Below are 16,463 nucleotides of genomic sequence, written 5' to 3' on the forward strand. Positions count from 1 at the left end.
TTTCATCAAAAGGCCCTGAAGACCTATTTTCTCAGTAAGTTGCTTCCAGTAAAGGCACACTACATGTACTGGTATTTTACAGAAGAAATTTTTAGTTTGTCTTACCCAAGGTCATGTCATTGGTTTTAAGTATGTGGGGCTTTGCACCAATTACTATTTTTAAACATTCAAAATATGATGACATTTGTGGGGACACTGATCTTTTTCCAGGGCCATGAACGTTGCAGCTTTTGGTCAGTGCTTTAAAACCCTTGTCTACTGCTGTACATGTATTCACATGACAACTGTTCATGTGAATGCTGATTCTGTATGTATCCATCAAGTAGTCCTGGAAGTAGGGCCAGAGATAAACAGGTAGCACTTGTTGCAAAACGATGCCAGGAAAAGGTTGACTAATCTCACTTTAACCCTAGAACACTATCGCCGGGTGATTTACACCCGAGCAAATACATTTACATGATTTCTCTCTCCTGCAGCTGTTTGTGTGTCGAGGAGCCTGTGCCTTCACCAGGGAAGTCTCAAATTTCCCAGGAATGGGTGGACCAAAGACCAGCTTTCCAGAGTCATTATTTTGTTTTAGGTTTTTTTTTCATTTTGTTAGACATGGCACAGTTGAAAGTAAAAGATGACCACTCTAATTTGTCATGTGTTGTCATATTTTGATATATTTGATTACTTTTTATTGGTTATATTATATCGGGTAAAAATCACCCGGCATTAGTGATTGTGTTACTATTTATAGCGATAGTGTTCTAGGGTTAACTATGTTAAAGTTTCAGCCATGTGTTATGACCAGATGAAATTTGTGAAAATAAGATTCTTCTCAACTTTTTCCTGAAGTTTTCTGCATTTTTTCTACTGTTTGTCTTTTGGCGTTTTACAATGTTCTTCTCAAAATGGACCTTGTGAAAGTGGTAGCAGAGTCTGTATGAAAGGTGATGATGTTTTACGTCAGAAAAGGTCAGAGATGACATTTCTTTAGTATGAAAACAGCATGAGGCTGAAACAGGACTAGCAAGTGTGAGCCACCATCACCCTTATTTACAGGCAACACCAGCTGTAAAGGAGATACCAGTGCAGACACCAGTTTACACATTTAAAAGAAAAACCTGGCTAAATCTGACTCTGCTTCCCAGCTCAATCACCCATTCACAAATTTATCCCAGTGGTTGCAGCTCTTCTCTGCAATAAATGTGAAATCTGAATTACCCCTGTGAAAGCGATCCAATCTCTTGAGTAATCAGTTTGTTATTGACTAGATGTTATTTGATGTTTGGTCGGTGGCCAACAGGTTAGGATTCACCCTGCTATAAAAGGCTGCCTGTGCAGTAATGGACAGCCTGTAAGGTGAGCAAGGTCATGCAGCGGCCTCTTTCATAATCCATTCATAAATAAAACAGGACAAAAGAGCACAGGTTTTTCTTAGGAAGTGATATACATTGTTTGATGTTTGTTACTGGAAGGAACTTACTGGACCGGACTCTCACCATTAATGAAATTGAGTGTTACCTCATTGTGCTGAGCCTTATGGCAATCCCAGAGGATGGGGGCTACAGGAGGGGGCAGCATCTGTTCAAACAAGCGGAGTAAAAAATGCTAAAGAAAATCATCAGGGGGGAAGGATAACAAGTAATGCAGCAACATTGTTTCTGCCAAAAGAAAGGGTGGGAGGGTGAAGTGGGGTAAAACAGTTCAACCTTTGTAATGGTCTCTTTTTATGTTTGGTCAGCAGAGCGACACTGATGTCTTTTTCTTTCTTTTTTTGCTGGATTTGTTGGAGGCAAAAGACATCCAACTTTGAAAGCTGACAGAAAACTGTTTTACACAAATAATGGGGCTTATGGTGAGATAAAGGCAACTATTTATACACACCCCAACAAGAAGCCTCTTATCTATAGGGTAAATAATTTCAGAGAAGTTCTTCAAACTAGTGTCTGTTGTCCACATAGATCATTCACTGTATTCTGACACATTTTTGAGCCCCCACCCCCAACAGGGCTACACCAATAGCTTTTGGTTTGTGCTTTGAAGACATGGCTAAAGTTCAAATGTGGCTGAACAGCAAGCCCTATTATTTTTAAACAAATGGCCATTCATGACTTTGGAAAAGAAAGTCTTCTCTGAATGTATCAGTCACTCTGCAGAGTCAGCTTGGTCAGCTTGATTACATGGTGAAATGGGACTTCACCTCACATTGTTTCCTGGGAACAACTTCAGGTCACCAACCTCGCACACCCAACAATTATAATGAGTCAGTCAGTTTAGAGTCAGTCACTCATTGGCCCCTGTTTAGTCTCACATTGTGAACAGAAAGTTGTTATTAAGTGTGGTTCTATTGCAAGTATGGGCACCACTGAAGAGTATGATATTTGTTCACAGGCCAATTGTAAACATATCTTACCTGATAAAGAAGGTGTCAGATAACACAGGCGGTATGCAAACAATGATTCATGTCTTTAGACTGAAATTTATTTTCAGTGTATTCATCAGCAGCACTGTACGAATAATACAGCCAACACCCTCACAGCTTCACAAAAGTAGCTGCAGGTTATATCTTCACGTGTAAACAGGGACAAAGAGGTGTGTCTGAACTAAGACAGTTGTAAATGGAAAACTAAGACTGTCCTAAATGCCAACACCAGCACGCTAACATCCTCATAACTTGTGCTAACTTGCTGACGTTTACTGTGTTCCCTATTAGTTCAGTATGGTAGCCTTGTATGGTTTTATTAGCTAATTACTGCGTCTTGCAACCTTGGATTTGATAAGCAGCTAAGATAATGGGTGGATGGATGAATGAACCTGATGAAAATGCCATTGGTTATGTTGCAGATATTACACATTGGAAAAAGAAAATGGAAATGTGACTTGATGACTGAGCTTGATGTGAAATCAGAGGACCAGTAGTTGTCAGTATATTGTACTCAATAAAACTGGGAAAACTGGGGGACATTACCAAAGCTATTACACTTCATGCTGTGGGTGCCACGAATGTAAACTTCATTAAATTGCTGGGATATTTCAGTCTAGCATACACTAAAGTCTCTAAACTAATCATGCTAGCATGAGTAAAAGGACAGTTTAACTGTTGAAGTAATCTAAATGTTTTAGATTACTTGAAGGTCTAAAGCACAGGTGTTGAACTCCAGGCCTCGAGGGCCGGTGTCCTGCAGGTTAAAACCTGCAGGACAGGTTTTGTCCTTGTTCCAACACAGCTGATTCAAATGGCTAAATTACCTCCTCAACATGTCCTGAAGTTCTCCAGAGGCCTGGTAATGAACTAATCATTTGATTCAGGTGTGTTGAAACAGGGCGATATCTAAAACCTGCAGGACACCGGCCCTTGAGGCCTGGAGTTCGACACCCCTGGTCTAAAGCCTTTAGGATTAATATGGTTCATATGCAACAATTGAGAAAGTTTGATGCTGAAATTTGAAATAATTTTAAAGGAATCTTATTTGCTTTCCCAGTTTTTATTCATCTTCAGTTTTCCTCTCAGAAGATGGAGTAATATCCCTCAGACTCTCATTTGGAGTGGAGTAAAATGTCAAATCTAAAATGATAAACTCTGTTATAATAACTGTAAACAAAACTGTTGCAGTTTAAAAAAAAAAAAATGCAACATTGTTACCCTGTAAGAACCATCAGGGACTTGTTAAACACTACAGCAGCATGGTCTATATCACCCTTTAAACATAATCTTAAAAAAAAGGATAACTTGAGCTTTTAGATGGTTAGGGAAATTTTTCTAACCGCTTAGTTAACCCAGGCAATGTTAAAGCTGCATGGTAATAAAACAAAATGAAGGCAGCCTTTCTTAATTATTAAAAAACTAAAAATACGTAATAATACAAATAATATAGTTTTACTTGACAGAAACAAGATTAAAAAAGTAAAAACCAACCACACCATCCACCAGGCACATTCTGCATTCTGCACCTCCCTCCTTAAATCTGCACAACAGAAACACCATTAACTCCTTCTGTAAATACTGCTTGACATAAGCTGACATAGGGCCGCACCATAGTGGAGCCTGGTACCAAACATTAAGTCACGATACTAGCGAGGCAGAGACAGCCTTTGTAAGGCTCGAGCCGTGATATACAGGCATAGTTGTGGGCATGGGGTCTTGTGAGGAGTGCTGGGAAAATTTCACTGGAGGTGATTAATGCAAACAGAGCCATAAAGTACTATGGGAAGAGGACTGAACACTAAATTTATTTAATCCATTCCTTGTTCTCTTTGTATGGACTCACAGTGACTGAAACGGCGCTGTATCAGACAAAATAAATGTTAGGTAATCGGAGAAATCCAATAACTGCTGAAGAAGCAAAGCAGATATCAAAGACAATGTCCTGTACAGCAGTGATGGAAAGCACACAATTTTGAAGTATTTTAGGTGCTTTCTGCAACTTAATACTCTGACTCGACTATTTTTCAGACAGAAATACTGTTCGACATGGACCTAGTAGTTCCTAAATGTTTGTACTGGTGAGTTTACAGCTTTAGCAATTCCACCAAAGACTCAGTTTCATTTAAACTTCTAGTGAGATTTCAAGTTCACAGCAGGAAAGGTCAGGCAACACAATTCCAGCTTTGTGAAACAGACCTTCCTACATCAAACATCAATAGTTTATTGATTAAGTGAGTAGTTTTTGAGTCTCTGAAGAGCGCCACACTTCTAGGTTGAAAAGCACAGGACTAGCTCCACCTTAACAAGTAATCCTGCTCACAGTACAAATTAATGCAGTTTTACATTTTTAAAAAGTAATTGAAAAAAACTGTAATGAAAGTACTTTTACTTTACTAGGTAGTGCACCCTAAGAGACAATCTTCCTTTCTCACTGTATGAATGTGTGTTCTCATGGTATGTTACGATAGTTTATTTACTCAACTGAGTTTAAGTGATGGACTGACCACAGTATTTCTTTGTCTGCCTAGGTGTGGCTTATTTCCCACCATTCAGCTTAATGTGTTTTGTTAACTGGAGCCAGTGACTCTTTGTTCCAGGGCAGAGCGTTAATTTAAGAATTCAAGATGGCGCTTCTCTGACATTACTTCACAATGGCAGAAAAATAATCTTGCTGATCTCCATTACATATTGTGAAAACATCTGAAGTTTTCACCTGGTTTAAACTTATACTGAGTTGACCCGGCTTAGTCTCTGGGCTTCAGAGGAAAGTTATGCAACAATGTATGCATTGTGCTTTAGGCACAGTCTGACAAATCCAGCCCACAATCTGTTTCACTCAGTCAAAGTTGCGGGACTGCAGGATGGCTTTGAAAGGCAACAGAAAATGATAGTCGTTTTGTAGGAGTGATAAGAAATTATTTAATACCAGGCAAAATGAACAACTTGATTAATATAAGGATATTTATTTTTTCAGCCATTTGATCAGCAATTTGCTAATGCCTCTCTGCGATTTGGGACTGTGATGAATAGTTTTCCTATTACAATTTATGGACTGAATTTATGAATTTATGAGCAACTTATGGACAGTGAATTCCAGTGTTTATCCATGCTGAAACTAACTGTCAGTTGCACCCTGAATTATGTATTCTCTTAGATACAGCCTAACTGGAAACAGGTGTCATTAAAAAAAATGTAAAAATGAATAATTTACCATAATACAAAAATATTTATATAGAAAAATAGCATGGTCAGTGTTTTTTTTCCATTAAAAAGCAGTAACCATTGTTTGAAAAGATTACTTTAGATGAGGAGGTGGTTACACGACAAAGTGTGAGTAAAGTTCAGAGAAATTCACTCCCTCAAAGGCTGACAGGACCTTGACCACAGGACCCTGAAGATGAGCGATGACCTATCGTGCAACAGATGTATTGTACTCCTTACAAATAGCGTGTTGGGAGGTTTGCACATCCTCTTTGGTGTATTGTTTTGTACGGTTGCTCAACATCCTAAATGCTGTAAAACGTTGTTAAAATTGGCAGCAAAGTTTTTATAACTGGAAAGCCAGCATGCTGGCAATCCCTCTGATTTCGCTGTAAACAAAAACATTTCCTATTTATTGTATTAGTTTCCCTCAATTGTACTTTTCTGATTCCCGTTGATGAAAGATAGAAACTCTCTGGAGGAAAGTTAATGTTGTCCTGTTTTTTTAATTGATTTCATTGTGCAATAAATAAATAAATAAATAAATACAAATGCATGCAATCGAACAAATAATAAAATGAGTTCTTTTTACTTTTGACATATCTGGCCAAGATACCCCCCCCCCCCCAAAAAAAAAAATTAAACAATTAAACAATTCATCTGAATTATTACTTCACCATTGTATTGGATTTGTTTATAGATAAATTTATGAAAGTAGGATTTGTTTCAGTAATGTAATAACAAATGACTCCTTCACAGATCACAGCACACACAGTATCTTAAAGATTGAATGTGTAAATACTGTAGACACGCTAGTCCACATCCCAGTGTTTACTCCAAGATGTTTTTTTTTTTTTTCCAAATGGGGCTGAACTTTCTAAAGTCAGGCCATCTCCGTCCAACCATTTAGAGAGCTCTTTGCAGACAATGTCCACTCACGCGAGTGCAATTGGTCATTGTCAAACAGCTTGATAAGTTCGGGTGCATGGGAAGGAAATTCTTCTGGAGAATAAAGGTGCAGCATGTAAAACTTAGAGTGCATATGGTTTCAGGAATTTCCTCACTGCGGGCAAAAGATTAAATAAGAAAATATGTTCCCAGTTAAGAAAGAAAGAAAGAAAGAAAGAAAGAAAGAAAGAAAGAAAGAAATCAGTATTCAGTGACTTTGCAGCCCCTAAAAGCAGCAATAGAAACTAAATAAGATATATAACTTGCAAAGAAGGCGGCCTTATTTATAGATTTCTGTGCTTGAAATTTTCCTGACAGGGATGAATGACTTATATTCTCCCGGAGATGACTGAATTTTCCTGCCCTTGAGACAGATAGGTAGTGCTTCAAGTCTGAGATAAGAACATGGAAAATATTCTGATGCCAACTACAATTAGCTTGGCTGCACTTACAGACAAAAGTAAAAAACACATTTTGGGTAAATGCCAACAGCAGGTCAAAGCTGTCAGTGTCACAGTGATGCCACACACAAACTGAAAGTTCAAAGGTCAACAACTATGCTAAAAATCAGTAAGGGTGACAGTTTTGTTGTATGCAACAGAAAATTCAGGTCATAAGCAGGAAGGAAGAAGACACTCTGACCTGACACTTGACCTTTGCAGGCCACTGAATGTCACCCAATCTGACTGACGTATGCAGAAAAAGCTTTTAAGACACCTTCTGGGTGGAGCAGAGTCACAAAAGTGAAACTTTACCTAAAGCTATAACTCAGGCATAAGATGTTTATGACCAACCACTTACTGATCAGTGTTGCTGCTGATGCATCGTGTCTTCACCTCAGGGCAGTCTTGTGACACCTCCACAAACCTATAGCCAGGAGGAAGAGCCTCAGGGCGGCTAAAGTGACAAACAACCCATTCACAGTCTATATCAGCTCCAACACTGGTCTTACTGCAGGCTATACTTGCTGACATTTAAATTCCAGCACTGTTTTTAAATGCTAAGAATTTGTTCCAGTTTAGTGGTTGCCTTTTCCATCAGCTGATGGTACATAGCTCCAGCTAAAAGGTCTATGGAGAAGTACTTGCTTTCAGCACCAGATTTAATTTAGTATGAACACACCAGGTGCTGCTCCATCAGCAAAGGGGCCATGTAGGCTCCTGTGTACATTTTAACATAGAGTTCAGGAACTGAAGGCAGGTTTCTGATGTCACTGTCACATGGCTGCATTCAAGCAGACTGTGTTGCTGGCAAAGAAAACTGAAACTGCGCATTAGACAGTTCACTGACTGCATTGGAACAGCTTACTAACTTAGTTTGTTTCTATAAATAGGGATCATCAGAGCTCAAAGAGGGGAAACAGAAGTCTCTCTGTCCCAGCAGTCTTTTCCCTGATGTTTAAACAGCAGGAGAGTCCGGGGACCTAAACTGAAGCTAATTAGCTAATTCATGAGGCCTGAAGGGAGCAACATGTGATTTAATGCAGTCGACAGCAACAGCCATGTTTCTTAACAACAGGATTTGTCATTAATTTCTATACAATCTGAACAGTTTCTCACATTAGCAGTAAAATATGGAAAGTACGCTTTAAGAGTGAAGTACAAATGTATCCTGGGAAACACAGAAGGATTACAGGCAAGTCATCTCTACTGGAGTGTTGTATCTAAAGATATGCTTGACTTTGTAGTTGCAGTAGCACATATGAAAACAACATCTACTGCTGCACACTGAGGGGACATAGGTTTGTTTTAAATCAACACCTTAGATCAGACATGGCTTGTTACACACACCATATTATGTTGATATGTAGATTAGTTACACTGGCATTCTTACTAGAGAAGTGACATTTCTTTTCTGAATAAGGGCAGCGACTTTTGGCTTATAAGATGTCAGTGCAATCTGAAGACAATGGTGAAGAGAACTGTCATTCAGTGAACAACGAGAGCTGCTTTTTATCGAGTTTGTACGTGAAAAGCTTGATTCATGTGTATGTCGACCCAAACATACCGAGCATGACGACTACTACTTTCTTAATGTTAGGAAACTGGTGGGTGTTGACATCAGTCCAAAACTCGTCAGTGGAGGGGCTCACCGCAAAGCCCCCGTCTCTTACAACACCGAATGGGTCTCTGGCAAAACTCATCACCTCTGTGGGTAGAGCGAGTCCATGTAATCGACCAGAAAGGTTCTCTTTCAACTTCGCAATGAAATCAATCATCACATCCACGACTTGCGCCGATGATGAGATGCATTTGCGGAGTGTCGGAAAATGCCCCCTGTGCTCAACTCAGTCGAAAAAAGGTTCATCTTGACTTTAAATGCACACAATGTTAATGACAGTTTTGGCTCTGTAGTCAAACATTTAGGTTATTTAGATGCTTGAGTATGTCGCTCAGAAAGCAGACACTGGCCATAAAGCTGTTGTCCAGAATATCATTCAAGTGTTTCTGCTTCTTTTCTTTTTTTTTTTGCGTGCTACTGGGAAAGAAAGTTGTGATCTCCTCCCTTTGAGCACCGCAACACGCTCACTGCAAATTAAACACAGGTTTGGCATTTGGATTTGGCGGTAAATTAAACAAGTACTCGACAGTACTTGTTTGCTGTAAATGTGACACAGTTCACATTAGCAAAAGAAGCTATTTTAACCAGTGTTCCTTCCATATAATAATTCGTAGTTTTAGCAAATTAACTATAGTTTTTCTCTGCCTTTTGATTTTTTTTTTTTTTTTTTTTGGATGACCATTCAAGGCGCTTCCGCTGTTACCATAGTTACTGAGTAACAAACCGCCGTCGGACGTCACGAGTCAGCAAACGTAATGCTTGTTTTTCGTGGGATTTTCCAAAACTGATTAACAGATAATATTTAGGAAAATGGAGTCAAAAACCAAACAACCAATTTTTCCTTGGTAAGACACTTATTTTTCTTTTATTTTCTTTCTTTCTTCTTTTTCTTCTCTTTTTTTTTTTTACTGTACTGTACTTTTTTTATTTACATATAAAATATTTGCATTCGCCCTTTTTAACCACGGCTAAGACAAGTGTCATTGCACTGTCTACAAAGATGTATTTGTGATGTAATAGTGTTACCTAATGTTTCTTGTAAATACAAATCGCACTCATACAGAGCATCCCCTTTCAGATTGGTTTATTTATGGCAAACAGCAATAAATGCATTTACTCATCTACAAGCAAAATTATTTCAGCTTTATGCTACTGTTGTATTGCAGTGCAGCAGGCTTGCATGCTCCAGTTAATTTATATGCTGAAAAACCTAACCTTGCATCTAAAACTGTATAAATAACATAAGGGCTTATCTAATGAATTTAACTCCATCTCACCTAGGTTCAACAATAACATATAAAATGGCTAAAATAGGACAGTTAAATAAAATACATCAATTATATTTTCCTGCTAATTTCTTTGCTTCTACACTTGAGGGACAATTTGCTTCTAAGAGCCTTTTTCTTAGTTGTATTATTGGCAGTATTTTATGTGTGCATTTGTATTAGCTATTTCAGATACTTTTCGGTACTTTGCAGTGGTTTAATTTATTACAAAAAAGGCAAATTTACTGTGAAACACCTTTTATAACGTAGCGTACAAAGTAAAATAAAAAGTACAAAAAGTTCAAAAAAGCCATAATTGTGTTATAGGTTAATGCTTACATTGTTCACCATCACTGATGCTGCCTTTCTGACCTACTTCCTGTGTTTGCTCACATGACCTGAACAAGTATGAGGCCAGGGATGAGGAGAGTTGAGAAATACGTAGAATTCAGATGAGGAAGAGGAAAAGGGAGAGGCAGGAATAGAGGAGACAAACATGGTACACTATATCACCGCACGCATGGAAAGAGTGCTATTTAAAATAGTCACTGAGCTGCTTTATTTATATCTTTATTTATATTCTAGAGGATGAGAGATGTGCATATAAGTGGGGGTTTGATGTATGCCATTATGCTGCTGAGAGAGAGGCAACACAGCTGGAAGGTTTACAATAAAATTTTTAAGCAGGGAAAATTTATTTAATAGCAATATTGTTAATTATTAGATTATATAATTAATTATCTGTACTGAATGCCTATGAATGGACATGTGGACACATCAAGTTACTTCCTAATATAAATGCTAAATTTCAATTTGTTGTTGTTAAAAACACCACTGTGCTGGCTCAGTTTTTCCACCAATTGTTTGAACTTTAAAAAAGTGTGTAAATGGGTGAATGAGACATGTTGTAGAAAGTGCTTAAGCAGAGTAGAAAAAAGCTACATGAGAGACAGTCAATTAAGCAAAAGACTCATTTGAAATTTCCAGATTAAAATGAGTAATTTCATAAAACAAAGCACACTTAAGGAGGAAACCATTTATTTTTAAAGGGTAAAATCCTGAATCTCGGAACTTAGGATCCATTAAGCAACTTCTGGCACTTATCATTTTATATGAGGTTTAATTTCAGAAACTGTATTCTCACAAGTCGAGTTAAATAGAGAGCGCCTGAAAAGTTTGCTGGCTATGCCCCAAAATAAGGTTTTAAATCTCCAAGAAGATATACTACCACTGTCTTTGTTGATAGATTTTCGCGTATATTTTTCATAAAATTCTGAATGACCAAGGAGGCTCTTAGTTAACAAAGGTGATGAATACAGTTTTCATACAACTAATAATCCCCTTGGAAAGCTTATAAAGGTCACACTACCAGAAGCAAACACAGCTTTCTTTGCAGATTGTAACATAATATATCTGAAACTGGTGAAAGTCGTACACCAGACTACTCCAATTTCTCTAAGTAAGAATCTGAAACTTGAACTTGCTTTAAACCGCGCAATGCTACAAAATATGATATCGCTACTGCCAAACGTTCCGAAAGACAGATAAGGGTGTTCATGTAGGAGAATGTTTTTACAGTATCACAAAGTCTAAACAGAAGAACATTGTGTTGAATTCCATCCCAGCAAAAAAATAATAATTAAATAAATAAATAAACTATCAGGCCTTTTTAATATAAACCATTTTATCATTTGAGCAGATTAAGAAGGACATGGAAGTTAGTACAGACTGTCTAGCTGGCAGAGGTAAATATAAAGACAACTCAGAGAACAGAGTGCGTGTATGTGAAGCAGAAGCATGTTACCTTTTCAAATACACAAAAAGTGGAGTAAAAGTTCACCTATATAAAGAGACACTCTTTTTTTTTAAAGTTTGATTCCTGAAGGACCAGGCTCCATGACATATTAAAGACGTCACATGACCAAACTTTAGAAAAGCTCCTAAAGGTAGAATGGGAGGCAGAGCCCTCATTTGACACGCTCCTCTCCTGTAGAACCAGCTATCAGTCTACAATCAAGAGACAGACGCTCACCACTTTTAGGTTTTTTTAAAGCTTATAGGTAGGGCTAGATTAGGTGAGTCTGAACCATGCCTTAGTTAGGCTGCTATACAGTCAGGCTGCTGGGGAATTTCCCATGATGCACTGCATATCTTTTATTCTCCACTCCCACTACAGCATTCTCTCATAGTTTGTGTTTTGTGCATTGTGTCTTTCCATTCACTTCCTCCTTCTGCTTGAGGTTTCTTCCTGTTAAAAAGAACGTCTTCCTCTCCACCATCACTGACCCCTTCCTGATTTCCTATTTTTTTGTATGTTTGTCACACAAAAATGTTTCAAATCATCAAAAATATTTAAATATTAGACAAACACAGCTCAAGTAAACACAATATTCAATTTCTGAATGACGGTATTAAGAGGGAAAACAATATCCAAACCTACATGGCCCGTGAATCTAATAACTGGTTGGGCCAATTTAGTGGCAACAACTGTGAAAGAGTCTTTTTCATCACTGAGAAGGAATTTTGGCCCACTTATCTCTGCAGAATTGTTGTAATTCAGCCACGATGGAGGGTTTTCAAGCATGAACCGCCTTTTTAAGGTCATGCCACAGTGTCTCAGTTGGATTCAGGTCAGGACTTTGAATAGGCCACTCCAAAATCTTAAGTCATTCAGAGATGGACTTGCTGGTGTGTTTTGGATCATTGTCCTGCAGCAGAACCCAAGTGAACTTCAGCGTCAGGTCACAGATGGCTGGACATTCTCCTTCAGGATGTTTTGGTAGACGGCAGAATTCATGGTTTTACTATATCAAGTCTTCCAGGTCCCGAGGCAGCTTAACAGCTCCAGACCATCACCCTACCACCACCTTATTTTACTGTAGGTATGACGTTCCTTTTTTGAAATGCCATGTTAGTTTTACACCAGATGTAACGGGACGCACACCTTCCAAAAAGTTCAACTTTTCTCTTGCCAGTCCACAGAGCATTTTCCCAGACGTCTTGGGGATCATCAAGATGTTTTCTGGTAAAACTGAGACGAGCCATTGTGCTTTATGTTTATGCAATCACTACGACCCGTACTCTTTCATGGCACGCATTTTTAATTTCTCTTTGCTATTTGGGCTGATTGGGACCTGATGAATATAAAAACAAAGAGTTACGTGATTTTTTTTCCCCCCTGATTTTTGTTTCTGAGAAAAATAAGATCCATATTTGAGGACATTCGCTTTAAATTTCGATATGACAGTGGCAGTATAATGTCCTCATAAGTGGATATCAGGCCCTTCTAGAGCAAAATTTAGTATTTTGTTCTAGACAACCCAAAATGTGATGTCCACCTATGTGGACGCCAGGTCCTAGGAGGTTAATGATAAACACCCTCATTTAGAAACTGCATTTTGTGCTTTCTTGTGTTATCTTTGTCTAATATTTAAATTCGATGATCTGAAAAATTTAATTGGGACAAACATACAAAAAATAGGAAAGGGGCAAACACTTCTGTCACAACTGCTGTTGTGATATATATAAATTGCACATTTTCAATCTTCTTCTTAACAGTATATGAAAAACAGCTTCTAGAAAAATATCTGTGTTGTTCAACAGGAAATACATAATGAGTGTCTGCTTTGATACATCTGATTTTGTTTCTCTGAACAACACAAATTCGCTTTTACTGGGTTGTGTTCATGTTGTTTCACATAGTTTTTATGTTTCTCTAAATCCCCAGGTACAGGGAAAGGTTGCAAGCAAAGTATCTTAAAGCCCCGGATAACAAGCTGTCATCTAGCAGGTGTTGGCGTTTTACAAACTCGAGTCTCTGCTCATCAGTGACACCTGGGGTCGACACAGGAGTCTCACCTCTTATTTTCCCGGGGACTCAACAGCACAACTCCAGTCAAAAGCCTAGAAAGAGCATCTCTAAAGAGCATGCCTGCTTCTCAAAGCAGATGATCCAGAAGCAGATTCGCAGTACGTATGTCGCTTCTGTAGAGGAAAAACTCAAGCAGCACCCTCTGGCTATGTACCCTCACTATAAGGATCACCTGACTCCTGAAGTAAGCTCCTCTATGCCAGAACGACATAACTTCGGGTTAGGCAGATAAATGATGCCTGAATGAAGGCAAATACCTTCATACTGTGTTAAAACATATTTACATGGTCTTATTGTTCTCTAGTTATTTAATCGGGTGGTGGCTGTTTTAGACCCAGATATGTGCGTAAGCAATGCCTCTGGACTTCCTGCACCTTCAGAAGACCTTGTGGAGGAGGAGGTCAAAACAGGAAACACCCAAACTTAAAATGTAGGTACACACGCAGCTTAGAAATACCTGGATGTTTTAGTAATGCCCAACATGACTTCTCTGCATTTTAGCCACCATGATTTGGATGTCATTGATATCCAAAATCCAACTCCAAGAAACCCTTATATAACCCTTATATATAATAAAAAACAAATGTAAAGGGTATCAAGAGAGGCCAGTTGGTCTCAGTAAAACAACTGAACACAATTAAGGACATCAAAGTATAGTTTTCAGGAAATAGTCTGCCTTCCTGGTAAGAACAAGTTTGTTATCTCAAACTTTTTAGTTTGAGATAACAAACTAAAAAGAGAGCATGAACATTACTGTTTCCCAGAAGTTACAAAAGAACTAATATAGTCTTATAATGACATGAGACTTATGTTTGACTTTTGCAGGATGAATGCTTCTGATCACGCTCCTCCTTGAAGTCTGTTTGCCACCAATTGTGCCCATTCAAGCACACAGCAACTTCTCAGGTTGTGTATAAAATCCCAACCAGGAAGGCCATTTATATTTCTAAAGCAAGAACAAAATTCAGTACAGATCACAAATATAAGTCAAAAATAATTTTTGATATCTGTTATTTGGGGAGGGAAAAAAACAGTTACTTGCAAAAATAAACAAATTCAAGAGTCCGGCAACAGGTCCAAGTAGCTGAACTAAAATGTAAACAAGAGATAGAATGGGGACTTGGATCTGGCACAAATCTCAAGAAAACCCATCGTCCTTTCCCGTCTAACATAACAAACAGCTGGTTTTATGGCAAGTAACACAAACCATCAAGAGTGAAGAGGATACAAAATATTTGGATTTGAAGACCTGTGTGTGGTGGGTCCACATCGTTTGTATATGGAAAAAGCTCCAGAGGATACAAAGGACAAGGGTGTTTAAGTATGACTTTATATCTAAAGAATCTCCTTTTTTTGAAGAGTAAGATAAAGATCAAGAACAAGAGGTGTGTATATTTCTGTGAGCATATAAAGGAAATATGGATAATTAAGAAGTGCTTATAAACAAAGGACGGCAGAAGATTTCCAGAGTCCCTAAAAGTAGCCGGAACTGTACTAGATGTACTGTATGAGCAGCATGTGTCCCAGCTACTTGAATCACAGCTTTTATTATAAATTTATTAAAAATCTATGCTATGAATAAAATAATTATTAACAGCTTCACATTTTTCAAGCACTTTATTTAAACATGATAATACAGCTGATTGTTTTTTTTAAAACCTTCTGCTGTCAGAGTTCATTCTTGTGACCTTTGAAAAATTAGGTATCTGTAAGACAAAAAAGAACATAAAGGTATGATATTTGACCGATTATGATCAATCAGAAATAAAATTGCATGTTAAGCGTTATTGCTGTGTGATGCTAAAGGACAAGTGTAATAGCCTTTAATGCTGAACTGGACTTCAGCTGCTGTCACACTCAAGACCCTAAAGCTCTTTTCATCTGTAACTGACTTACCCACATGACTCTTGCTGTTGATGTTATTCAGCCTTTCCTCCACATTCAAAGACTGTGAAATGGTTGCCTTGATCTTTCCATTAGAAGAATAAACTATAAAAGACTCAATCTGTATAAACAGGTGACTCTTGTCATGATATCGATGTAGAGTGAACAATGCTTGTAACATGTTTTTTAAAACAATGTAACTATAAATGTAAATGTAACTGTCATCAACAGCAGGAAACGGTTTTCAAATGAAAAGTCTCCAAATCAGCTTGGTTTGTTCCTGACTATTGTCTGAATGACCTCAGTTTTGCTCAGTTGTGATCATTAAGAACTTTAAGAACTTACTGATAAAAGAAGAGAGGTTCAGGAGCATTTTGGCGTGTCTCTGTTAGTTGTTTGGGTCAGAGGTCAGGAGAGAGTGGACTGGTGACCTGCGACCCAGTGTGAGTAGCGGTGGTGAGGAAGTATCCCTCACTGCAGTCTCTGGTATCAACATAAAATTGCCTAAAAAGCAGAGTGTCTGTTACAGATTTAAACCAAATCTTATTTTATTAAACTGGTCTATTTTACCTTATCTAGAGTTATCTATTAAACTATCTATTAAATAACATCGACCAAGACCAATTAATAGTGACAAGCAACTGTTGCAGGTCTAAAATTGTAAAATAAATTAATGCTTCTAAAGAGAGTAATAAGAAATTAGATATATTAAATAAAAACTGCTTATAAAACTCACTCTGACTGAAGGACTTGATTATTTTCTCATCTGGTTCAGCTGTCTTCAGGAAACATAGCTCGCTGTACACAGTGTGTGTGTGCA

General features: G+C 38.0%; 1 protein-coding gene and 1 non-coding gene across 14 annotated transcripts in view; one reads left to right on the plus strand and one right to left on the minus strand.

Annotated features, from left to right (window-relative positions):
- Positions 1-16,463, minus strand: part of LOC102083285 (coiled-coil domain-containing protein 158) — a 30,476-nt gene that overhangs the window by 2,274 nt on the left and 11,739 nt on the right. For 3 of the 13 annotated variants that reach the window (XR_003213317.1, XR_003213315.1, XR_003213314.1), the window contains exons 21-23: positions 16,380-16,441; positions 15,989-16,147; positions 1,510-1,569 (exon numbers count right to left, since the gene is read on the minus strand). Coding sequence is in view for 7 of the 13 variants with exons in the window: in XM_005459767.4 (XP_005459824.1) it covers positions 16,032-16,147; positions 16,380-16,441 (178 nt within the window). In the remaining 6 variants the exon portion in view is untranslated. Of the gene's footprint in view, positions 1-1,509; positions 1,570-15,361; positions 16,148-16,379; positions 16,442-16,463 lie in introns of those variants that run through there. The other 10 variants (XM_025897198.1, XM_025897197.1, XM_025897199.1 and 7 more) reach the window with 8 other exon arrangements.
- Positions 6,833-14,596, plus strand: LOC100706418 (uncharacterized). Its single transcript, XR_003213319.1, has 3 exons — positions 6,833-9,468; positions 13,616-14,189; positions 14,585-14,596. It is a non-coding gene; the product is annotated as an uncharacterized LOC100706418 (transcript).

This window comes from Oreochromis niloticus, linkage group LG12 (assembly GCF_001858045.2).
Source record: "Oreochromis niloticus isolate F11D_XX linkage group LG12, O_niloticus_UMD_NMBU, whole genome shotgun sequence".
In the NCBI taxonomy this organism is placed as follows: Eukaryota; Metazoa; Chordata; class Actinopteri; order Cichliformes; family Cichlidae; genus Oreochromis; species Oreochromis niloticus.